Below are 27,016 nucleotides of genomic sequence, written 5' to 3'. Positions count from 1 at the left end.
CATGCTTTGACTGGACATAAACTGCATGTTTTGGGATTCATCTGCTACAATGCCATCCTGATTGGACAGACAGAAAGATGTGCAACACCAGCCAAGCAAGCAAGTGGAAGGGAGAAATCATTGCAGGAACAGAAGAGAAGTCACATGACATTCCAGCATCAACAGGAAACAGGTAGAAAACAGAAGAGATCAGATTAGTGTTAATTCTAGAGTACATGAGAAGAACCAAACATATTTTAGGGGATTAAGAAGAAAATACAAATGCAGTTACCAGGTTAAACTGAGACATAAAAAGAACAACAAACTACAAATTCAGTAACATTTTATATGAGATTATATAAAATGTTCTAAAATAGTAATGTGAAAATTATGCTATTAAGTCTATTGGTTTATTAGCCACATGGTTAAAAAAACATACGAACAAAATGTACCTTATCAAAATAAGGACTGCGATCCATGGAAGACTCTTTGGAAATCTGAGGCCGAGAACCAGGGCCTTTCCCGACCGCTCGATTGTAATCACCGATATTTAGGCTATGTTTATCTATCTCCATTCGTTTGTCTTGTAACATTCCTAAAAAAGGCAAAGGACAACACTGTCAAGAAGGAAGACAAACTAATTGGTTTCAGATACATTTACAGTAGAAAAATACTCACTTTCCAAACTGAGATTATTGAATTCTACTTTGACAAGGATAGGTAAAAAAAAAAAAAAAAAAGTACCTGCATTTCATAACTATTGCATTTCCTTGGATATACCGAGGCTCAGTCAGTACCTCAGTCTTTTGATTATCTCTCTATAAACTCATTTCCCTTAGAGACTTCATTCACTGTTAAGATAATAAGAGTCACCTCCATTCAAGTGACCCTCAAATATAAATATCTAGCTTTGACTTCACTCCTGAGCTCCGTCTCACATCTTTAACTGCTGCTAAGCATATTCACTCAAATGCCCCATTGTCCCTTATAGCATAGGTGGAATCAAGCACATGGTATTTCCAATCAAATCTGTTCCTCCATGGAACTGGAAAGCTGCAGCTTCATTCTTCCAATCACAAAGTTTCAAACCTTGGTTTTTGTCTTAAGAAAGCATTCTTTTTTCATCTCCCCATTCTTCACATTTTCTCAATCTTCAAATCTCATCTTTCTTTGCAATTGCTGTTTTTTTGAGATGTCTGCCACTTACCACCACCATAAGTTAACCACCCTCATTCCAGGCAAGTGGAAAGGCAGGAAGCAGAGGCTGATAACAGTACAATGCATCAATATACCATCTCTATTTTACTAAAGTTCCTCTGAGAGAATGTTGTTTGCCTACATGGTTTACACAACTTAGAGCAATTAGGATCTTTTTTTTTTTTTTTTAAACCAAAGGAAGATACATAAAATGCCTTTAGTTTCTTGTAGTCCTGTTCCACCTATAGGTCAGATATCTAAATCCACTACCTTTTAGCACTTTTAAGAGCCCTCCTTTGAATATCGATAACCCTTTTCCCTTTTCTCACTGACACATCCAAGGCCAGCCATCTCGAACTCTTTACCTCACTCTCCACATCCAATCCTGTAACCAAATCCAGTCAACTCTACTTCCTCCCAAGTCTCTCTAACCTGTTGATAGTCCACATTATTTTTGCCTACCCTAATATTTTTCTTAAAAAAGAGTAGCACACTACATCTTCTTCACAACCATCCCCCAACACTCTGACATTTCTCTGGAGACTGTCAAAGTGTCAAATGTGGCAATCTCCCTTAACCTATCAGACCTCTTATAAGGCCCTTGGCTAAAGTTACCCCTCACCCCTAAGAGTCAAATTCATTCCCTAACAACCATTTTTTTCAAAACTCTATGCCTGCTTGGCTTTTGCAAAATTGTTCTATTCTGCTCTAACTTGTCCCATTTCCCACCATCTTTCCTTAAGTGTCATAATTTCCCCGAGACTTTGACTTTGGTTCATTACTCTCTGATCAAACTATTCTTGTAGCTTTTACTAGCATCCATGTTTAATTAGTTACAAACTTATTATCTCCAGTCCTATCTCTCCTGAGTTCCATATCCAGATTTTCTACTGTTTACTGGATATCAGGACGTACTTTGCAGAGCAACTTCAGTTTCTTATATTTCTTATCTCAAATAATGGCTATACCAGTTATTATCATCTCTCAGCTCCAAATTCACCATTTTTGATTGGTCTGTGAAAATAGATCTGGGCTCTTTTCGTATTTTTTCCTTTGCCAGCTGACACTGAGGCTTTGTCAGTAGAGGACTCTGGAGAGACACTGAAGGAGGAAAAGTTTTTGCTTGCTGGTTCCAGTGTGTTCACTTGGTGGGCTTCAGGCAGTGCTCAGCTTCTCCAGTGTTCGGCTCCTGAAGCACTCAGTGGCCCAGCATTCCCTCATAACTCCAAGCAGTTTAGCAGAAGAGTTCCTCTAGTGAGATACTCCCCACAAATGGCTTTTCCCAGAGCCCTAAAGGACAATCTGTAGCAAGCTCCACTAGCATAGTGCCTCAGCAATTTCTCCGTGAGCCACAAAGGAGGCAGAAATTTGTCCTCACAGATATAGACATGTATTCTGGTTACGGGTTGTCTTCCCTGCCTGTAGAGTTTCAGCCAGGACTCCAATCCATGGTCTTACAGGGTGCCTTATCCAGTAGTCATGACACTCCTCACAGCATTATGCCTAACTAAGGCACTCATTTCACAGCAAAAGAACCGCAACAATTGGCTCATGCCTGTGGAATTAACTGGTCTTATTACATATTCCATCAGTGGAAAATGGCTGGCCAAACTGAAAGATAGAATGGCATACCGATGACTCACAAATGTATGTGAAAGGGTGCATATGGAAGCTGAGTAGTCACAGGAGTGAGGTGAACTGGGCCCTTACTGATTTATTGTCTCTGCTCCAAATTCACCCTTTTTAACTGCTCTGTGAAAATGGGTCTGGGTCCTTTATTTTTCTACTCCAGCTGGCATCGAAACCTTGTCAGCAGAGGGCACTGGAGAGATACTGCAGAAGGAAATGTTTTTCCTTTTTCTGATTCCAGTGTGTTCTCTGATGCAGCACAGGTTGGCTTTTCCAGCACCAGACTCACCTAGTGGCCAGCAGCTTCCATCAGCACCCTCTCTGGTTTTGTAGCAGAGTACCTCCAGCGAGACACCTCCCTGTGAACTGCTTTATATTTACGCGGTGCACTTACTACAGTTCCACTGGAGTGGCACCACACTGACTTCTCTGCCAGGCACTGAGCCATGGCCATGCCCTTGGGGGTGGGGTGAAGGCTCTGCATTGGGTGGGATATTTCAGTACTGGGGTGAGTGACTTCCCCTTATTCTACTATTAATACATATTCTTTAGAGTTCTCTTATTCGCTAATCCTTTGTTACTCTAATTCCTTGTTACAGTTAATAATTCTTTGTATTCATGTAAAACTTTCCCTGTTCAAATTACTGTGTAGTTCCTCCCCCCGAATGGACTCATGAATACGATAGCACTGCCATCTACTAAAATGTCCAGGCAAGAGAGCTAGGAGCCATCCTTTATCACACTCTCTCCCTCACTTTCCATAACAAATTGATTCGAACCAGTTATTGATTTGTGTTGATTCTAATTCCTTTATCGCCAGTGAATTAGGTTCTCCCTATCTACTGTCTTAGGTTGGGCTCTGAAACTTCTCACTGGCTATTGTACCATATCTCTACCTGGTTTTGCTATTTTTAGTCTCTTTTTGTCTGTCCTCTACTGCCAATGTTTTTTCTCCTAAGATGATTTTAAATCTATAACCAAGACTATTTTTCTAAAACATAAGTACAAATCATGCCATTCCCCAGTTTAAAATTCTTTAATGTCTTCCCATTACTTTCAGAACAAAGTTCAAATCCCTAACCACCTCATGATTTAACACCTCTTCACCTATCTTTTACCATTAATCTTGACTCCCCCACCCCAGTTTGCATTTTTTTGGTCCTATTACATAGAAAAAAAAAAAAAACCAAACCCACTGCCGTCGAGTCGATTGGAGCTACGTGCAATTTCTCCAGCATGGTTTTAGATGGCTGTGTCACATTTCTGGGCCTTTGTACATGCCATTCCCTGAACCAAGAAGACTGTATCTCCCAACCTGGATAAGTCACTCGACATGACTGTATCTGAGGTAACCATAAGACTAATATCACCACTATCTTAGATTTCCACAGTGATTTGCAGTTTAAAAGACACATCACCTAATCTAACCACAGCATCTTAACATGTGCTGGAGAGGGCAGGAATATTCCAATAGGTGACCACATCTCCTCTTTGCCAGCCTGGGTTGGTATTTTTTTTTTTTTAATTTTAGTAGGAGCACATCACTGATATGCTTCTCTATCAATGGTGAACACAGAGTCAAAGTGATTTAATTTTTTTCATCTTACCTCCAGAAAGGTCCATCTTATTGCTCTGAACATTTTCTTCTGATGAGTCTCTCTGAAGTAAGAAAAAGCATGTTAGCAGACCTTAATTTAGCAATGAAAACAAACAAAGAATCTTACTGTATTTCATTATTTGTGAACTCAAGTAAATCATACAGCTTTATTTTCTCATTTCCTGATGTTAAAAAAAGATCAATGTTTTTAGCTATATGACTCGCAAACCATAAAAATGAAGAAGACTTGAACACTAATTTTACTCTAACTTCAAGAACATTCCTAAGTACTTAAAGACAAAGAATATTTGTTAAGAAAACAAAACAAAAATGATACAAGGAAAATGTACGGACCACTATTAAAGTGGAGGGAGAGGCGAGGAGGAGGGCTGCTAGCAAAACCTACTTACCGAAAAACTGATATTTGAAAACTGTTTAACAAATGGATTTATCCATGTTTCTTCTTGTTTGTTTCCACCTTTCATCATTCCCTTTGTAAGATAAAAGAGCAGAAAAGATGCCATGGCCGTCTCTATTTATCTGGGTATACTGGTGGATTAATAAAACTTCAAGACAATTCCCAATCCTCATTTTTAGTCAATAATTTCTCCTCCAACCAACTTTTAGCAGAGTAGTAACAATTAAAAATCAACTTATTTGATTTTCAACTTCCTTTGCTCCAGTCCTCTGGTATAGCTGTAATGTACAGAGAAATCTCTAAAGGCAAGCAGTCAGAAGGAAAAGACAAAAGCAAAGGGCCTGGATGACCCACAAAAAAGTAAAAAGGGCCTCTGGTTAATGGAGAACTGACTAATAGACAGTTCCCAACTTACAAATGGATGGTGTTCTAAAAGAGTATTTATAATCTGAATTTTTAAATTTTCACACCAAAACAAAGCAAAAATGGTAATCAGGTTGTCAGGTAAGTCCAAAGAAACCAATTTAACCCCTAATTATGCTGTATGCACTATACTGAAAAACCATTTATTTCTATATGAAAAATTACTTTAAATCTTTAATTTACGTTGTCAAACAGTAGCCAGAGCTGGGATTCCTCCCGCTGGTGCTGGCTTCCTGTGGGTGGTTGGGGTGTGGGAGGGACAGGAGCTATACTGAGACAGGAACTCAGAAAATGAAGGGTCTGTGATTAGTAGTCTGGTGGGCAGGGAGGCTGTCAGCCATAAAGACCAAGGTCTCCTGTTTATGTGATGATCACAGGACCATTCTCAGCCTGTCGCCTTAACTTCCCTTTCCCATTGCTAATACCTGTTCCTTCTGACTGTAGAACAACACATAGTTTACCCCCTAAACGCATGTCTCTGAAGCAAGCACCTAACCCTTTCTGAGGTTTCTGAAGTCGTCTTTGAATCCTTTTCCTGTTCTACCCCCAGTCCCATGTCTAACTAATTACCATGTCCTTCTGTCCCTTCTATTCTGAAATGTCTCTCCAATCAGTCCCTTCCATTATCCACTGTTTCTCCCCAATTCTGGCCTTCATTTCTAACTTGAATTAACACACAGGCTTCCTGGCTGAGACACCTAACTCTGGTCTCTCCTCTGTTCCAATTTATCTTTCATACTATCATTGATTAGCTTTCTTTAAAAATTTTTAAAAAACAAAGCAAAAACTAATGTCTCTTGCTACTTTACACAGAAGTCCAGAATCTTTGGAATGGTATTGAAGGCATTTAATCTAACTATAGAGTCATATTTCCTGTCAGTTCTTCCTACAAAGTCTACACTGTAGTTATGCTGGTTCACTGTTTCCTTAACACATACCACCCCCAGGCATCTTCCAAATTCAAGCTGACACTCCTATGAAGCTCTCTTAATGCCCCACACTAGACTATGAGCTCCTTGAAGGTATAGCTAGTATCTTAAGTGTTTTTGAAACCCCAGCACCAAGCACAGTACCTGGCACACAGCAGAGGCTAAATATATGTTTGCAGTTGCTTTCTAAAGATTTTTACTAGTAGAAACAAAGGAGAAAGAGTAAAAAGGCTACACACCCTTTCCCTTCTCCTTTTTTTGCCACTCAGACCCTGTAAGGAAAGACAAAGTCACAAAACAGCATGGTCCAGTGGGAAAAACACAGGGTTGGAATTGGAAGACCTAAGCTTAAGTCCTTGCTCTGTCACTTACTAGCTATGCTACTTTGGGCAAGTCACCACCTTTTCCAGTCTCAGCTTTCTCATTGATATCCTATCTCAGAAGGATTAAATGATACGTAAAATATGTAAAAGCATTTCATAAGCTATTCGGCCAAATGAAAATGGCAGGTCCTAGACTTAGAATCCCAGGATTAAAAGCGAGGAACCTTGGCAGACAGCTAATCCAGCTACCCAATGGATATTTACTTCTAAGGTTCCTCAAAAAGTAACCACTCCCAAATAGGGTGGGGAGGGGTAGATTAGAATCACCTAGGAAACTGGGCACACATTTTGAAGAACAGCTGTAAATCGGTGGTTCCCGAACCTGGCTCTGCATAAGAAACATTTGGGAAGCTTGTTTAGAACAAGAGGTTGGGTCTAATTTCCAAAATTTCAGTATCCTGAGGTACAAGAAGATGTACTTTTAACAAATGCCATATGACTCTGATGTACAGCCAGGTTTGGGAAAAAGATTTGTCCACATATCAAAGTCAGCCAATCTAGGGATTTCTGTCACAGGACCTTTGGGATTGGGAAGGGGCAAAGATGGGGAATGACTAAGGAGGATGGCAACTCTGGGTAAAGGGGAGGTCAGGGACTCCAGGTGAGGAGGTGGGATGGGAGATGAATTCGCAATGGGATGGAAAGAGTCAACATGGAGATTTTCCCTTCTCTTCATCCTCACCACTGCAGGCACCATCCTGGGGTGAGGGGTTGTCCCAGGCAGCACTGGTGGAGGGGAAGGAGGAGAGAAATCCCAAGCTGTAGCAGTGGGGAGAAAGGAAGTTCCTGTGATCTTATGTTTTGCTAGGTGGCTGCCCATATAAGAGGCTATACTAAGTTAGGGACTGCCTGGACTGTACTGATTGCCATAGATGGGCAGGCAGAACATTAATTTTCTATGGGTAAACTACCTTTGGAATTTAAAGCTTCAAGGGCCTTGCCCTTGAAATGTTTACCTTCGATGACATTTTCTTTGTATATGGTGGCCAATTTAAAGAAGAGTTTAGCTCTTGAGATGAATTACTATTCCACATTCCAATCTCTACATCCTCTTCCTCTTCCCAGCCAGTGGGGCGATTTCCAGACAATGGTATATCATCACCACACCAGCCATCTTGCATAGATTTTGGCCCTGTTTGGGAATTTATGATACAAAAAGAGAAACATGCTTTAATAAAATCATTCTTTATTGAAGGAAAAAATTAAAAAGCGGTGGGAGTGGGGCCCAAAAAAACCTTACTTTTATTTCTTTTCCCAAACCTGCATAGTAGAAATATGTTTTATACTAAGTTTAAAGTTCCATGAAACAAGAGTTTAGTCTTATTAAAAAATCCAATAAAACCTCTCCCAGAGGAGTCCTAAACATGGACAATGGTACCATTCTTATTTTTACCGACTAACACTCTGCATGATGACGTACAGGACAGAAAGGATTGATGAAATTTAAAAGAATTTTGATATATATTTTCAAGGAGATAGCCAAAGAGTATGGGAAGTCACAAGCAGAAAGCATCTTATTTCCACACCTGGCCCGCGGGATTCCTAGGAGGTATCCCGTACACAACCTACAAGACAGCAACAATGCTGATCTGAATAGTAGGGTCCTTTCTGAGCTATGTCTAATTTTCTGGGAATGATCTGGAACTTGACAGTCTGAATATGTATCCCCATGGCTATGCTATTTAGCCTCTCAGGCTAGATGGCATGAAAGTTACTAGACTTTTTCTGGATAACCTAAACTGTTAAAATATCATTTAGATTTGATGAAGTATATTCAAATCATTACATTTACAGTTCTCAGAAAAATGGGTAAAGACAGAAAAACTCAGCTAGATAAAAGAGCAAACTGTTACAAATCCAAAATGCCAAATACCAATGGCATCTAGTATGTTGTATTACATGGATTCATTATCAGTGACATAAACAATATTCTGTTATTTAATTATAATCAGTGAGTGATCCCCACTGCTACAAAATAGCTACCAGGGATTATCAATAACTTACCAGATTTGTTTAACACTGGTGGACCAACAGAGCTGGAGCCCCACGTGGATGTACTGGATGCCGCGGCAATGGGTTCCCCCCAGCTGGGACCACTGTCTATGGGTTTACCCCATGCTGAAGTACCATTATCCACAGTTGTGGCTGGAGTAGACGGCTCCCCCCAGGGCTCACCCCAGCCTTTAGAAAGTGTGGGAAAAGAAGTCATCAGTATATGGTAGGGCGGTACAGTGGAATATGGGACAATAAAGAATACTTAGGGAACAAAGGATGTAGAACTTCATGTTTATGCATTGAATAATGATGTGACAGGCAAAAAAGATGGCATCTGTTTAATGTAAAGAAGACATATTTGAGTTCCCATTATTATAACCTAACTATATGTTGTATTTTTCTCCCCCCACCTCTTCCTTCATAATTGCCCTCTGGGCCTAGAGCACATTCTTGTGAATAACTTTAAATTATGGCAAATCCTCCTCTTTTGAGAATGAATTCAATTCCTGGAAATAGTCAAGTCATTCTGAGCCAAATTAAAGGAGGTGATCAAGCTGGGTAATTGTGTGTGTGTAAAATTTTTTATCAAAAGTTCAACCTTTCAACATCCCTTACTGGAAAAAACAATTAACTACAAGACTAACAATGGGTAAACATCCTACTTTTACATTTTACACATGCTGAACAATGTTTCTAAAAAAATCTGAAGTATTAGGTTGTCCAAAGAAAAGAAAATCAAAACCATAAACATATTTTGCTTGTAAGAACCAAAACACAATCTTCCTCTTAGATACATACTTGTTTTTCCTATGAATTAAACCTAACTTAACACAATAAACTATACTCAGGTTTTTTTAAAAAAAATGAGGTGCTAAAAGGTTAGTTCACAAAAACATTCCTATCTCCATGTCCAATGCAATTATTATTAATAAAATCTTGATTAAAAAAGATAATGCATTCCAATGACATTCCTGACGAAAATGTCATTGCCAAGATAACATGTAGAGATAGGACTCAGTTCCCTGTTGTGAGAGGAAAATTGGGATATACTAGAAAAATATTGCCAAATGTATGAAGTACACACACCTACGTGCTGTATCTAGTAGGGCTGGATTTCATGCCTACTTCTTAAATAAATCCCTTCTAAGGCCAACTACGTTGGTCGTATGCTGTCAAGTCGATTCTGTCTACAGGGTTTCAGAGAGTATAAACTTTACAGGAGCAGATTGCCAGGTCTTTTCTCCTACAGAGTCGCTGGTGGGTTGAACCGATGACATTTCAGTTTCAATTAGCAGCCTAGTGCTTAACCATTACATGACTACGGCTCCTTATGGCCAAATATAAAAACCAGAAACCAAACCCGTTGCCGTTGAGTATTTAAGAAGTACTGTCGCCATGAGTCAGAATCAACTAGATGGCAACGGATTTGGTTGGTTTGGTACTTAGGCAGGAGCCCTGGTGGCACAGCGCTTAGGAGCTTGGCTGCTAACCAAAAGGCTGGCAGTTCGAATTCACCAGCCACTCCTTGGAAACCTTATGGGGCAGTTCTACTGCCCTATAAGGTCTCTATGAGTTGGAATCAACTTGACAGCAAAGGGTTTGGTTTTGGTGTTTTTTTTTTTTTTGTAATTAGATAGGAGCCCTGGTGATGCAGTGGTTAAGTGCTCAGCTGCTAACCAGAAGGTTGGCGGTCTGAACCCACCGGCCACTCTGCAAGAGAAAGATGTGGCAGTCTACTTCCATAAAGATTTACAGCTTTGGAAACCCCATGGGGCAGTTCCACTCTGTCCTATAGGGTTGCTGTAAGTTGGAATCAACTAGATGACAGTAGGCTTTTGATTTTGGGTACTTAGATATTTGTTTTATTTCTGGAGATATTTTGGTCAAGTAATAAAACCTAACAGTAATGGCCTGACTCAGAAGAACTAAGAAGCACGTATGGCATTCCCACGGGACACCGCTTTTCTAATCCTGCCATCTGCAGCATTCTTAACAGAGTATTGACAATGTAGGATTCACTGCCAATATGACCAAAAGAGGAGCACTGTTCCCTGGTGGTAAACATTCCTTAAAGCTTTCCTTAATGTTCTTAAGGGTTAGAGTAAAAAAGGCCTTTGTGTATACATTCAAATAGTTCATTGAACAGATCTTATAAGAACGTAAATTGAAACCAGGCTTACTTTCAGAATACCGTGAAGAATTTTAAATACCGTTAAGACTTCACAAAATAAAAACTTACCGGACCCACCGCTTGCCTCTTTGTTTGAGATGGCACTTGCAGGTGGTAGCAGCTGATGTACCTGTGCTTGCTGGTCTGAACGGCTGCTGCCATTTGGGATGTTTTTGTTCCACATGTTCACATTTTTGTAGTTGTATTTGCTTGGATCTCCCCAAGCTGAAGTTCCATCATCAATCTCCATTTTGCGACGTATGGATTCTGGGGATGGCTCCTCCCAGCCTGTGGGCTCTTCTTCTTTTGTTGGGGCTGGTATAGGTCCCCCCAGCCAGCCTGTGCCAGGAGGTTTGCCTGTAGCTGGTGGGATTCCCCAAGATCCAACAATGTCTTGTTGCTTGTTCCAGTCTGGAGAACTGACTGGCTTAGACGAATCTCCCCAACCTAGAGACTGATTAGACTTTGGAGGGTCTCCCCATCCCTGGGAAGGATTAGATTTAGAAGATTCATCCCATCCTGATGAGTTATTTGGATTTATGTTATTTCCCCAAGTGAAAGAACTAGTTTTACCAAGTTCGTTCCAACCAGAAACGGACCTGTCACTGTCACTACCTCCTGAGCTGGATTTCTTATTAGCCTCACCCCAATGGTTGTTCCTTGAAGTTTCTCCCCAGTTATCACCGGCAGAAACAGACCACCCTTGGTTTGATTTTTGTCCCTCACCCCATCCCTGTTTGTTCTTTTGCGAATCATTCCATGCGGACTTCTCTTCTTTGCAATTCCCCCATTGATTGCTCTTGACCATTCCTGTAGCAGCAGAATCATCTTCCCATCCCCCCTGGCAGTTTGAGCCTTTGGAATCTCCCCACCTCAGAGTAGGTTTGGGATCTCCCCACCCCGATACAGATGAGGTATCATTACTATTAGGGCTAGTCTTATCTACACATGCCCCTGAGTTAAAAGTCTGTGTTGCAGAGCTTCCCCAGGCCTCTGTCCCATTATCAGTCTTTCTTTCCCCCCTAGGTGATGTCTCAGTATCCCAGGCAGTATTCTGCTTAATAGGAGTCTGTCCCCAACCAGAGTTGGACAGGACACGTGGATCTAAATCAGTTCTGTTTACAATGCTTTGGAGTAATGTGTGCTGATCAATTTTTCTTCTATCTCTACTCTGACTCTCCCCAGTTACTTTTTCCTCAAGGCGTCCAGTGCTTTCTGTACTACCTTCACTCTCCACTGTACCTCCTGTTTTGGCCCACACGCTGTTTTGCTCATTTGTCTGAGACGTGCCAGAACCCTGATCCTCTTCCTCAGTAGATTTCCATCCATTTGTAAACTTCTTACCATTGCCATTTGCACTGTCATTGGAATGCTGATTGCTAGGCAGTTTGCTCCACTCCACGCTGGGTATATTAGTGCCAGTGTTTTGTGCAGGGGTTCCCCATCCTCTTCGACTTGCTCCAGGATTTGCACCATTTCCACTTCCCCATGATGCACTCTGGGAACTTGCGGACCCAGACTCCCACACACCTCCTCCTTTATTTGTGTTAACTTGAAAGTTAGTGCCCACAGGCCCATTTATGCCAGGCTGCATTAGAGTTGCATTCACAGTGTCACCATTAGCTTGGCCATTAGGGCCGGAACCTTTGTCTGCAGAATAATTAGAACCATAGGCACCCCATGTAGTACCATAAGAGCCTCCATTTTTTGACTCTCCATTGCTAAGGTGAGAAATGGAAGTGCCATTCATAACTGATGGAGCCTGTATCTGAGGATGATTCATTGTGCTCACACGCCAGGCCCCTGGATTACTAGGCAGTTCGTTATTCTGTACTGAACCGGAGTTTGGTAAACTAGAGGTCATAAAGTTAGTAGTGTTATTTGGTCCAGTCATTTCAGTGGTAATATTTTGAGGTTGACCACTGAATGAAACCTTCTGTGTACCACTTACTTCAGATTCACAAGTTTCCTGAAGGCTTCCCCAGGTACCATGGGTAGAAGAACCACCCACTTTAGAGTTAATACTCTGATTGTTAGACATCTGGCCTATGGTACTGCACTGAATATTGATGCCAGCACTACCACTCCCTACAGGCCCTTTTAGGGCAAGTCCATTATTCTCTAATACCGGCCAGGCACCGTGGTTGCTAGCTGAATTCAAAGTGCTTGGATTTAACCCTCCATTTGATGAAGAACTTACAGTGCCCCAAGCACTCACTCTATTGTTGCTACTTTCTGATTTGCTTTCAGGAGCATCCACAGAGACCTGACATGTGCTTATTATGGCTCCATGGGAAAAACCCCATGGCCCAGTACTACTTCCATGGCCCACATTATTGCTGTTGCTACCAACCACAAACTTGTTTTGGGAACCTAGTCCAGTGCTATTCCGAAGACCATCTTTTTCGCCACCTGTGCTTCCTGAAGCCATGATAGTGATGTTTATCTCTGATTCAGGACTGGAGGCAGAATCAGCATCCATACATTCTGAAGCCAACTCTGGATCACTGCCAGGGATTGAGGGCCATGCTTCTTTTTCAGAGGAGTCGTTTACAACAGCATTCTTACAGTTTGTGCTAGAGTCACTCGTAGAAGACACAGGTCCACGCTGGGAATTTTCATAATGGGATCCTGAAGTATCGTGGTTTAAATCTAGAATAAAGGAGAAGCACAACACTTTATAAACCGTTAAGTCATTTTCAAGGTGACGCTAAAAATCTAAGAAAAATGATGCAGCTATTATAAATGTCTGTGGTTCCTCAACTGTAGTATGATACTTGGCAGTATGATTACAAGGGCACTGATTATCTCCTAGCCACCAATTTTCCATATCAAGTAATTCCACACAAGTGGGGAATTTGCTGCACTGATATTATGCTAAGAGCCCACAGCAATGCCTGGAACATAATAGCACCTCAATAAATATCTGCTGAATGAACAAACTGCTAACTTAACAACAAGTAAAAGAATCCTGGAGTCAGGAAGGGACTGGGTGGTTATAAAGGATAAGGATAATGGAGCAACCCAGGCTCAGAGGCTTGACGTGGGAAAGAAAGGCTTGGGACGCACAGAATGGGTAAGGACAAACAAACAGGCCAAACCTGATGAATAAACCTATTGTTAGGGATAAACCTATTCATTATCTTTTTACCTCTTTCCTTTCCTAGAACAGCTTTTTCACACAACTGTTTTAGGTATCGTAACAAGATTATAAGAATTCCAAAGCCTTTTCCATCATATTTCAATTTCATTAGTGTCCATATTCAACCTGAGATATTGCATACAAATAAGAATATTTTCAGTACTTTCTACTCCTCATAAAAATTTATCTTTATGACCATGTTTATTGAGACAACAGAAAATAACGGTTAATTGGTATACTGACGATTACAGGATTATTACGATCAAAAATTCAACTGCTGATACTGAAGACCATTATTAACTAGTGATATAATCCTAAAATCTCACACTTACTACTACATTATTACATCGAGTTATTTTACTAAAGGTCGGCAGTTATAGTGTTCTGATAGTTCCCTATATCCGTTGTTCTCATTCAGTTTGTAAATCCGGTAGTTAGAAATTCCTCCGATTTTAACCTGCAAAAGATGTTTGCATTTAGATTGTCTTTAGGGGGATTTTATATTGTGGGTGTCAGATTAGTTTGTCTTTAGGGGGTTGCTTTACATTGTGGGTCGAATTTAGCTTTGTCTTTAGGGGGCTGCTTATATTGTGCTTATATACTACAATAAGAATAACGTGTAGGGCTTTTAAATCATGCACATGCCCAAGTCACATCCCAGACCTAAGGAATCAACCTCCAGGGGTTTCAGTCTTAGGAAATAATGTCACTCACTATTAAAAAAAAAATTAGGGTATTGCTAACATGGAAATCAGAGCACTGGTGGCTCAGTGGTTAAAAGTGCTTGGGTGGTAACCCAAAGGTCACCGGATCAAACCCACGAGCCGCTCCATGGGAGAAAGATGTGGCAGTCTGCTTCCTTAAAGATTTACAGCCTTGGAAATCCTATAGGGCAGTCCTCCTCTGTCCTATAGGGTTGCTACGAGTAGGAATCGACTCAACGGCAGCAGGGTAATGTGGCAATTGATCATTAATGAATGAATGTTAATCTGTTTTTCAATGCTGTCTCCAAAGCATGTTTTTCACTCCACCATGTCTCTCTCATGAAGAACAAAACGGGAAATAATATTTAAAACCTACTTACTTGAAATCTCCACTAAGGTATCTCAAACAGAACACTAACTCCTGGATTACACCCTGACAGATGCCTCCTCCCAAAGGGGGAAAAAAAAATCCCACTTCTTCAGTTGTTTTCCTCATCTCAGTAAGTTTCCTGAAAGCTAGATTTATTCTTGATTCCTCCCTGTGCATAGCTAAATTCAAAACATCACCATGTCCCAAATCCATTTAATTTTCTACAAATCTAAATGAGAGTCAAGCTGCCATCATCATCATCCTCCTCTCCCTGACTACTGCAAAAGTACTTCTGCTACCATGATTTCCTTTATTGTGTGTGTGTCTCCAGTAGCGTAAGGCAGGAGTAAGAAACTACGACTGGGCATCTAAAACAAAATTACCCATGTTGCAAGTAAAGGAAGGGACTCAGCATTCCCACGACGACAGGAAAAAGACAACACTGCTACTCTACTCTGTGCCGGAAGTACTACGCGATGAAACATGACTCCCAGAAAAGAGCGGTATAGATACTAGAAGAGACACATAAAAAAGGACAATACATAAATGGTAAGTTCGCTACACAGCAATGAGGAAATGTGAAATAAAGATCCCAGTCACAAAAGCCACAAAAACTGTAACTTGGAATAAAGCTAACAAAAATACTTGAGTTCTATATAATTAAATTTTACTTCAGAACATAAAAGACGATTAAGCAGAGAAACATAGTCCTAGGTGGAAAGATACAATAATGCTTTTTCTAAGTTTAATTAAGAAATTGGTATCAAGAGTTTGTAGCTAAATAAAAAGTGGTTTTCAAAATTCATGTAAAACCAATGAGAGAAGAACCAAAAAAAAAGAATCTCAAAAGAAGAGTTATGAGGGAGGAATCGGCCCTACTGTACAATAAACAACACTGTACTGTCAGAGTATATAAGCTCTTCAACTGAACAGAAGTAACTCACGTACAGACCCCAAGTATAAGAATTTAGTATAGGTCAGAGGTTAACATTCTAAATAAGTGGAGGAAAAGGATTATTTAATAGTTGAAAAATATTTTTAAACTGAGACAATGTATCAATAATTCCAATTGATTAAAGCATTAAAAGATAAAACCATGAAAATTCTTACATAAAAGAAACCATAACGGAAATGACACAGATCTGACCACTTCTAAAAATTCTTTTCAAAATACATCAAAGGCAAAATGAAAAAGCAAAGAAACAACAACATACATTTTGCAAACTAGTTCTAACAGTCAGAAACCAAAGACAGTGAAAATGTCACTCAGATTCTGGTCCTGAGCTGGTTTAGAAAAGGTGGTGGTGCTTTTTGCTATATCTTCCTATGTATTTTAGGAAAATAGAGGAGAGATATCAGAATGAATGAATGACTGAATGAACAGAACAGAATTCTATTTTTAATCTGGAACCTACACGATACTTTCAACAAAACTACATTAAAAGGCTATTTTAAAAACTGGGTTACCAAGAATGGGTCACAAGGGTCTTTTTGGTTAAGAGAAAGGTGGTAGTTTAGAAACAAAAATTAAAAGATGGGGAAGAAGGGGGAGGCACTATTCTAGCTGAAGAAGTAAAAAGAGAAAGACTCCTCAGGAATCAGAGACAGAGACGATTTCAGAGTTAGAAGAAAGAAGCCAAATAACATACTTTCCTTACAGCCAAGGAGGCCAAGACCCATCATCACAGATAATCTGGAGAATAAACAGAGACATCATTAAGTAGAAGACACGCACTAAGCTTTTCAGGGCAACAGTGTGACCAGTAAAAGTATGAAACCCTGTGATAGCGGGAAAGAAAGGGAGCAGTGAAATTTTACTGAGTGTAGATACAAATCACAAATTTTTATACACTGTACTGCTGTAGGCAAAATAACATTTGGAAGGTTGCACATTACTAAGAAACATTTGAAATCCAAAATGTCATCAGCATCCTACTCTCAGTTACCAGAGAACTGGGGACAGCAGTAGTACCACACCTGAAAAAGAATAGTGTGTTACACAGCACCTATTCAGGTTAGAGGCTGTGTGAGGCAGTGCAAAAACTGTGATAATTCAAGTGATTTAGAAAGAAACTGCATTAGTTATTTAAGAAGATTCATGAGAATTCATGTATTTTTTTTTATTAAATATATAGTGTATAACAAGTAAAACAACATGTGCTTTATGCCTTAAAGGCTTTCAATCTCACCAGAAGGGAAAAAGCTTTAAGAAGTAACTAGTAATTAAGTTTTACAGTATTTCCAAGAAGTATGAGATAGTATTACTGGGAATAAGAAAGAGAACCTTACAGGCCCAATTTTAAATAACACTTAAGTGGGGGAGATGTGAAACAAGGCCCTGGGAGGGAATAAAATCTACCACAGAGAATGGCAAAAAAAAAAAACACTAGGTTGTGGATGAAATCCTGGGGAGCAAAAAATTTAAGGCCTGGTCAAAGAAAACTATGCAGAGTACAGTAGAGGGGCAGAGAGGTACAAGGAAAACGAGAGACATTTGGTAACATGGAAGCCAAGGAATGAGAGAGCTCTATGAAGGAAGAAGTGATCAAAAGTAAAAAATGTAGTTATCTGTTAAGATAAAAACAGAAAAATCTGGGTTTGACATTCAGAAGATCTTAGTAAGAGCTATTTCAGTCGAATGAGCAGGAATCCGATTATAGAAGGCTGAAGTAATGTATTAGAGATTACAAATATAGATAGAGCAGCACTCCCTCAAGAATTCTGAGGAAAAGGGGGAGGACAGAACTTTTTTAACAGCTGTAAAGACGTTAAGTATGTTTATAGTCCAAGGGGAAGGTGCAAGCTGAAAACGAGAAGTTATGGGACAGCAAGAATGTACAACATTGAAAAGACAGAGTCAAGAACACAGCTGAACAGACAGTATTTTAATCTTTTAACATCTCCAGAAACTTTAATATTAACTTTTTTGTTGTTAAAATAGTTCCAATCCTGGTCAGTCATTATTACACCTCCACTGTCCTTGAGCTTCCTTTTTAAAAAGAAAAAGATGAAAAATTTCAAAACATAGGAAAGGTTATAGAGTAATATAAAAATACGCATGTAACCTTACTTAAGGCTACGTTACTAATAAATTCCTGTGTACTTCTTCTCTGCTTACGCCTCCTTCCTTCTACTCCCCCTGCGGTAACCACGCGCGCATATCTATATAGTTTGTTATATTTTCATTCATCCCTAAGCAATACATATTCAGGAAAGGTGTGCGTCAGGGTTGTATTCTTTCACCATACCTATTTAATCTGAACAAATTTAATGCTGAAAAAATAATACGAGAAGCTGGACTATATGACGAACAACGGGGCATCAACATTGGAGGAAGACTCATTAACAACCTGCGTTATGCAGATGAGACAACCTTGCTTGCTGAATTTGAAGAGGACTTGAAGCAATTACTAACGAAGATCAAAGACCACAGCCTTCAGTATGGATTGCACCTCAACATAAAGAAAACAAAAATCCTCACAACTGGACCAACGAGCAACATCACGACAAAGGGAGAAAAGATTGAAGTTGTCAAGGATTTCATTTTACGTGGATCCACAATCAACAGCCATGGAAGCAGCAGTCAAGAAAACAAAAGACGCATTCCATTGGGCAAATCTGCTGCAAAGAACCTCTTTAAAGTGTTGAAGAGCGAAGACGTCACCCTGGAGACTAAGGTGCGCCTGACCCAAGCCATGGTATTTTCAATCGCATCATATGCATGTGAAAGCTGGACAATGAATAAGGAAGACCGAAGAAGAGTTGATGCCTTTGAATTGTGGTGTTGGCGAAGAATATTGAATATACCATGGACTGCCAAAAGAACGAACAAACCTGTCTTAGAAGAAGTACAACCAGAACGCTCCTTAGAGGCAAGGATGGCGAGACTGCGGCTTACATACTTCGGACACGTAGTTAGGAGGGATCAGTCCCTGGAGAAGGACACCATGCTTGGCAGAGTACAGGGTCAGCAAAAAAGAGGAAGACCCTCAACAAGGTGGGCTGACACAGTGGCTGCAACAATGTGGTCAAGCATAACAATGATTGTGAGGATGGCGCAGGACCAGGCAGTGTTTTGTTCTGTTGTGCACAGGGTCCCTGTGAGTCAGAACCGACTCGACGGCACCTAACAACAACAACAACAAGCAATACATAATGCTGTTTTGCAGGCTTTATATTTCATATAAATGGTATATTGTAAATAAACAGGAAGACAGTCTCAGGACAACAAGCGGAAGTGTGAACATGACTTATTAGAAAATATTGTTAAATTGTTAGTATTCTTTTGGTCAGGGATGGTAATGGTATAGTAGTTGTTAAGAGATTGCCCTTATTCCTAGGAAATTATCTGGGCAAGTATTAAAGGTGAAGTGTCATGATATTTGCAAATTAACTTTCAAATGGTTCAACAATAATAAATATGTGTGTGTACACGCGGGCGTGTGTATGCATACAGGAGACAGAGATATATGTGTTTATGAAGCCAAGTGTTAACAACTGTTGGAACTGGGAGGAGGGTGTGTGGGTGTTCCTCGTGCTATTCTTGTAACGTTTCTGAATATACCGTGTCAGTGGCATGATAAAAAGTGGGAATGGAACATCTGTCCCATAAGAGCAATACTGCTGCCAGTCCTGTTAAATAAATTAGTCTGTCAAAAGCCCTCATTATAGGGCTCGTGGGCCCCCCCAAATTCAAAAGTTATTTGGACAGTAGCAGGGCCTGACACGTTAGGGCTCTAAGAAGTCAACTGCAAAAGAGAGATCTCAAAGTACGAATTAAAACCATCAGTAAGCACTGGAAGCACAGGCCCAAACTGGCAGCCCAGGGCTCAGCCTACAGAATTGTCTGATTTGACCAGCACAGGGTTCTAAAAAAATAAAAACGAGAAGGTAAAAGTATGTAGGCAGGGTACAAAATCAATACATTTTCCACAGTTCCCATGACTCCTTTTCATCTTTTACTTCGCTTACCTGCTAATCCCACAAGACACTGAGTTTGTGGCTTCTGATTTGTAAAATACCTAATCCCACTGAAGCACCACCCGTCTCTGACTGACTGCAGTGAATAAGTGAGAACTGCATTACAGGAGGGCAGGGTGCCGTATTCAGCACCTCTCATTTTTACTATAAAAACTAAGTAAACTTTTATGTATCACGTTCATTAATTTAAATCTACTTCCTCCAGTAATTCTATTAACAAAAAAGCCAAATGCAAATACGAACAGACAAAAATAAAAACAGTTAAGACTGCATTCTCGCAATTTTGAACTGCATGTAGTTCACATCAAAATCTGTTGTTTCTGGGCTGCTGCTCTTGCTGTTTATACCATCCAGTACACTGCTCCTCATCAGTCACTGGGCTAAATCCTCAAATCTCCAATCTTTAAAACGAAGGTGATATTATCTAATCTGTAAAATGAGGATTAACTGAGTTAACACAGTGTGTGGGTCACAGTAAGCATTCTGTAAAGGTTAGCTACTATATCATCATCATCGTTATTAATGACCCTTCAGGGGATAGGACAGAGGTCCCCAAGTGGCGCAAACAGTTAAGGGCTCAGCTACTAGCCAAAAGGTTGGCAGTTCGAACCCACCCAGAGGTTCCTCAGAAGATAGGCCTGGCAATCTGCTTCCAAAAGGTCACAGCATTGAAGACCCTATGGAGCACAGTTCTACTCTGTGCACGTGGGGTCCCCATGAGTCGAAACTGACTTGAGGGCAACTAAAAACAACAGGAGCCAGAACAGACCTACCACCTCTAAGAAGCCTTCCCAGGTTTTGCTGACTCCCGATGGTCTATTTTGTGGCTAAAGTTTCTGTTACCATTCCTAGTAGCACCAACAAAGATATTTTAATGTACATATGTGGCATATGCTGCCAAGTGGGGATTCACAAAGTTTCTAAGAAGACAAAAGCACAAATCTGACTCTTCATAATGCTTTCCCTTCACCATCTGCATGCTCTAGTTGTTCTGAGATTTAATTCCAGACCTCAGTTAGGTTGCTGCACCCTCCTGACTGCCATCTCAGTGTCCGCAATAATCTAAGGTCCTTTCCGAATCAGGCAGCGTATTTTTCCTTTTCAGCCTTTTTTGAAGGTTTCTTCCTCTGCCCACACCTTGTAATCTGAATGGACACCTACACCACTTTTTTTTTTTTTTTTCACCCATATCCATTTCTGAGAAACAAGATTCTTACACCCCTGTTGTTTCCATTTTGAAAACAGCTTTGCCAGCCATCTAAGATGCATCAATGGGTCTCAACCCACCTGGAGCAAAGGAGAATGAAGAACACCAAAGATACAAGGTAATTATGAGCCCAAGAGACAGAAAAGACCACATAAACCAGAGACTACATCAGCCTGAGACCAGAAGAACTAGATGGTGCCTGGCTACAACCAATGACTGTTCTAAAAAAAAAAAAAGAGAGAGAGAGAATATAAAGGTATTTAGGCAGGATGCAAAATCAATACATTTTCCACAGTTCCCATGACTCTTGTGTGACAGGGAACACAACAGAGAACCCCTGAAGGAGCAGGAGAGCAGTGGGATGCAGACCCTAAATTCTCGTAAAAAGACCAGACTTAATGGCCTGACTGAGACTAGAAGGACCCCAGAGGTCATGGTCCCCAGACCTTCTGTTCACTCAAGACAGGAACCATTCCCAAAGCCAACTCTTCAGACAGGGATTGGACTGGACTATGGGATAGGAAATGATACTGGTGAGGAGTGAGCTTCTTGGATCAAGGAGACACATGAGACTATGTGGGCATCTCCTGTCTGGAGGGGAGATGAGAGGGCAGAGGGGTCAGAAGCTGGCCAAATGGACACAAAAATAGAGTGGAGGGAAGGAGTGTGCTGTCTCATTAGGGGGAGAACAATTAGGAGTATATAGCAAGGCGTATATAAATTTTTGTATGAGAGATTGACTTGATTTGTAAACTTTCACTTAAAGCACAATAAAAATAAAAAAAAGCTTTGCTCTTTCATTTCCCACATTGAAAAACCATACCCAACACATCATTTTCTAAATATACTATCCCACCTCCCTGATTATTCTGTTAATTACCATACCACCACTTAGCTTAGCTCATAGTAGGTACTCAAGTGTTTGTTGTATAACCAATCTCTCCTAAGGATTTAACCACATTTTTTAATTACGCTGTTGTATGAGTGTGCATCTGCTGTCAACCTGACTTTCCTGGTGAACTTCCAAACCAGATTACTAACTGCCTACTACTTGGCATTTGTACAAGATTACATGTAAGATGTCTAAACCAAACTATTCCTCCCGAAAAGCGCAGGCCCTTCTGTCAAAGTTAAGGGAAAGATAATTTATTCAGTGCCTAAAATAAATATTAGGATCTAAGCTAGCTGCTTTAACGTATCATATACTTTAATTATCAAAGCAACCTTATAGGGTATGCACTACTATTTACATTTTACAGATTAGTCAAGAGGATTAGACGAGTTAAGTGATTTGGCCAAACTCACAGAGGTAATAAGTGGCTGGGGAAGTAGAGAATAATGATTATCTCAGAATGATAACTTAAGTATGCATCCCTTCCAATAATAACGTGCTGCTCTAATTACTATGCTAGAAAACTCACGTTTGTGTCCTTTTCCTCCTTACCTATCATATCCAGTATGTTGCCAAAGCACAGCATGGTGGTTACGAGCATAGCTTTGGAGTCAGAGAGATCTTGATGTGAGTCCAGGCTCTGCTACTTATTAGCTGCGAAATACCATAATATATTATAATGTACAGAGTAGTTCTCAGTATATATGAGAGAGCACAGAGGCAGAAAGTGAGTAACTATACCTGGGACAGTTAGGGAAGACCACTCGGATGAGACTCAGACACATGCACCTGCCCAAGATCACACTGCTGGTATATGGTGGAGCTGGGATTTAAAAACCAGGTCCACTGGACTCGAGCAGCTTTGTTCTTCATCACTATGCTATACTCCCTCAGTAAGTACCTTACCTGTATAGGAACCTTGATTCTCCTCAACACCAGCACCTAATTCTCTATCTGGCTGTGGTAAATGCTTAAAAATAGTTGGATAAGTGGATGGATGTACAGACCAACCAACTATCAAAACCTATCATCAGACACGTTTAAACAAGTGGGGCTTTGAAGAAACTCTTGATCACATACTAGACTTATTTTCTGCCTCATAATCATTACTGAGCTGAGAAAAGCCATTCTGAGGCAAATAAGAAAAGGCATTTCCTCTGTTTAAATATAATTTTCTTAAGGGGCAGTCTTTTTATGATATGTGGTAACTGAGAAGTCTCAGGCAAGTTATTTAATGTCTTGGTGCCTCAGTTTCTTCTACTGAAAAATAGAGATAAGAACAACTTAACACCTAACAGGGTCACTGAAGATTAAGTGCAATGGTATATGTAATTGCTTAGCACACAACTCAGAGAAAAGAGTGCTCGATTTTAGCTATAGCCATATAGTCAATTGTAACTACAAGCTCCTTACTAAAATGGACAAAACCTGGAGGGAGAGTAAGTAATTAACAATAATTTTAAAAGTAAGATGGCCAGGTAACTTAAAGAAAACCTTTTAAGACTCCCCATTCACGACTTCCTGTACAGAATCCACACGTTGCAGCTCCGATACTGGTAAGTACATCACCAAAAGGCCATGAACTCGCTACACTGCTAGTAATTACAAAGTTTGAGTCTCATAAAAAACCCCTTCTCTCACCTGACTGGTTTGTGCTGCTCTGCACCTCTCCATTATTTTGTGGCTGTTGATTTGTTAAAGCACTGCTTTCTGACTGGCTGTTTAACACTTTAACAGCAGATCCCAGGTTTGCTGCTATGACAGGAAAATGCTGACCCCTCTTTAGAAGCTGTTTATGCTCCTGGTGGCGAAATCGTGGTGGCACTTCACGAGGATACCGAGGCAAGGCCTGCTGCTGCTGCTGTGGCTGCTGCTGCTGCTGTGGCTGCTGCTGCTGTTGCGGTTGTTGCTGCTGCTGCTGCTGCTGCGGTTGCTGCTGATTGTTGGCTGTGGCTCGCTTGGCATTATTATTAGTGCTGGTTGTTGTGGAAGTGCCGTTATTAGAGTTGGCAGGCTGAGGCTGGCTTACACTGGGCTTTATCTGTTCTGGCACTAATCCCAACAAAAGAAAAGGGGTGGAAAAGATTAGCCAGTAAAGTGTACCTCCATAGTAGGCCACCTAAAGGCAAAGGCACTAAGAAAAACAATCCTAAAGGAACAGAAGCTTTAAACGTGTAGGGATATTCTCATTCACGGGCTCAAGGTTTCTTAGGACAGAGAAGTACCAAGAGTCAAATCTTACTTCTTCTAACTATCAAGTAAGGGCATGGAGACCACTGGCTTTCCTCGGCCAAGAAGACAGCTCATCCTGACAGTCTCTTTTTCTATATTACTCTCTGATCAGAGAACAAGCACCGATCACAAAACTATGGAACTAACAATGACTTAAAATCACAAATGCGGTAAATCAAGGTTTGGTAGTCCTAAAAGAATACTCAATTCCCTCTAACTTCCTAATCTTATTTAAGGTGTTTGATCCCCATTTTTCATCTTTGGAAGACAACAGAAGAACAAGGATAGTAAACAATCTGTCCATTTCCTTCCAAAAGGCAAAGTTCACAAGGGTTTTTTGTTGTCAAAATGTAGTGTCTGGATCAAATAACACAAACTCAGAATATGGAAGTAAATACAGAGATATTAGTATGAAATCTTTACTGAGACTAATCAATATTGGAAAAGTAATCTGGAGAACCTATCTTAAGCAACTCTGAGAAACGGCTATTTGTCCACTGTATGGACAATTACAAACTATAAATAGCAAAGTTTCTGGACTCCTAAAAGAGATGAAATAAGTAAACTGATTGAGCAGATTTTTAAAAATCTTGGCACTACCTTAAAGCAGTGAAGATGGACCCAACTTCTAAAACTACAGAGAGGCAGCACGGTTGGAGATTTGGGTGTCAGATGGACCCACGTTTCAGTCCTAGCTACGTCTTTACTAGCTTCGTGTATTTGGGCAAGCTGTACTAAACCTCACTGAACCTGTCCTCTACTCTGTAGAACGGGGATAATACTGATACTTTGCAAAGCTACCCTAAGGTTAAGTACACTAATGTTTATAAAGCACCAAACACAAGGCCTCCCACTGGCTGTTCTTCAATGACTGGCACAATACCTTCTTATACTACTATATGTTTAATGTTTCTGTGAGATTTTGATACGTCTCCACACCGCTGTCAGGTAAGTGAAACATCCCACGTTATTTATGAGGACACTCAGAGAAAACTCTTTTCAAGGGTTAAGAGCTCCAGTCCTGGAATTAAAACAGCTCCACCATTCACTAGCTGGGTTATCTCTGTGTTTCTTTCCTTATCTATAAAGTAGGGACAGTCTTAGTCCAGTGCCCAGCATACTGTATACACTGAGTCAACAGAGGCTATTATTGTGGCCTAAATTTTAAAGCATTTATCAAATGCCTATAATGTGTATGATGCTGTGATAAAGCCCTAGTCTCCAGTGTGGTTTCTCATAGTGACCCCAATTCCTCCTACCTACCCCCTCAGCTTAAGAATCTAGCTACACTATTGTCTTCCTACTCTGAACAACTAATGGATTTAGTTTATGTCACTCATATGAATACTTTTTAACATATGATCTTAGCCTCTTATTTTTTTCAACATGATTCTTTAGTTTTTCTAAAGTAAATTGTAGTTCAGAAAGAATTACATTGAAAAACTGCAAACATTCCATCTGTTGCTTGGAATTTTATCTATTTTCCCTGAAGCTCACTGACAAGCCAAATGATTTCTAGGTATAATTACTTTATCAGAAAAATTAATGCTGCCAAAATGTAGCAATAATATAAACTCCCTTGTGTCCTCAGTAATAAGTAAATCTTACCTACCAAAACCCCTTATGTCATAAAGTCAGTAAGTACTAGAATATTCTAAAGTAACTCTGAAATCAAAGAAAGATAAAGTACATGTTACCATGAAATTATGGGAACACAGAAATGCTAACTCAGCTTTTTCATGCTTAGTATTGGATTCACAATGGTATTTGGCCAAGTGAATGTAAGCTTAAGGTGTTACAGATCCCTACTGCTATAAGGCAGGCTTGTTTGCCACATTATTCCTAAAATAAAAAACTAAAAATTCTAAAAAGACTTTAAACACTTTTATACCTAAACAAGGTATTATTTATGTGAGAAAGCAACAGGAAAATATTCTTTAATATATTCAAGAAGTCAGAAGGTAGTCTATGTGCAAACACTGTGAATGAACTACATGAAGACACGTGAGAGAACCCTGACACTAAATAAAAATTCACTAGGAGTCCAGGAGCCGTATCTGTACCTGGCACTCAGCAACCCCACCCCTACCTTGAACTCAAACAACTGCTGTACTCTCATCAGTAAAATGCCATGTGGAAAACAAGAATGAGATTCATTTCCGGGGCAAGAAAACTTCACTAAGACTTGTAAAAACATTAAGAAAGTACAAGTATTGATAATAAAACTAAACTAAATAGTCTGAATTAAAATCTTACATATAAACATGGGATGTAGTAGTAGTGGGTATACGGCACGGACCAGGAGTGGGGTTGCAAGATAAGACATAAATAATAATTTTGACTATTGTGTTTGCATAGTTAAAATTTAAGGTAATTACTTCAGTAAATACCCAAACCACTGAAAGGGAAAAAATGAACATAAGAAAACTTGACCCATTCAACAGGCACAGGAAATGAAATAAAAATAATTACTCCAAAGATGTGCTTAGTATAAAATACAAAACAGGATGCCAAGAATAAACCCCAAAACATGTGTAATCACAATACTTGTGAATGAGTTTAATTCATTTGTTAAAAGATAAAGGCTTTTAAACTGGGCTAAGCAAAGAAAAATAAAGGTAAGTAATATACTTTGCAAAAATCACTTCTGAAATAAAGCAAGGCAGGAAGATAAAAAAAAAAAAGGTATAAAGATATACCACCAAAAACCGCTAAAAAAAATAAAATAAAAGCAATTATTAAATATTAGCCAAAAGAAAATGCGAAAAA

At 39.9% G+C, this 27,016-nt stretch overlaps 1 protein-coding gene across 13 annotated transcripts in view; it reads right to left on the bottom strand.

Moving 5' to 3' along the window:
* The window catches only part of TNRC6A (trinucleotide repeat containing adaptor 6A), a 237,836-nt gene that overhangs the window by 32,994 nt on the left and 177,826 nt on the right, over nucleotides 1-27,016 (bottom strand). For 10 of the 13 annotated variants that reach the window (XM_049903449.1, XM_049903453.1, XM_049903458.1 and 7 more), the window contains 8 exons: nucleotides 23,657-24,067; nucleotides 10,790-13,372; nucleotides 8,560-8,736; nucleotides 7,512-7,687; nucleotides 6,412-6,444; nucleotides 4,813-4,893; nucleotides 4,413-4,464; nucleotides 432-574 (listed from right to left, as the gene is read on the bottom strand). In XM_049903449.1, coding sequence (XP_049759406.1) covers nucleotides 432-574; nucleotides 4,413-4,464; nucleotides 4,813-4,893; nucleotides 6,412-6,444; nucleotides 7,512-7,687; nucleotides 8,560-8,736; nucleotides 10,790-13,372; nucleotides 23,657-24,067 — 3,656 coding nt within the window. Of the gene's footprint in view, nucleotides 1-431; nucleotides 575-4,412; nucleotides 4,465-4,812; nucleotides 4,894-6,411; nucleotides 6,445-7,511; nucleotides 7,688-8,559; nucleotides 8,737-10,789; nucleotides 13,373-22,567; nucleotides 24,068-27,016 lie in introns of those variants that run through there. The other 3 variants (XM_049903462.1, XM_049903454.1, XM_049903460.1) reach the window with 3 other exon arrangements.

Source organism: Elephas maximus, chromosome 12, assembly GCF_024166365.1.
Source record: "Elephas maximus indicus isolate mEleMax1 chromosome 12, mEleMax1 primary haplotype, whole genome shotgun sequence".
NCBI classification, from domain to species: Eukaryota; Metazoa; Chordata; class Mammalia; order Proboscidea; family Elephantidae; genus Elephas; species Elephas maximus.
This window is presented reverse-complemented; position numbering and strand designations above follow the sequence as displayed.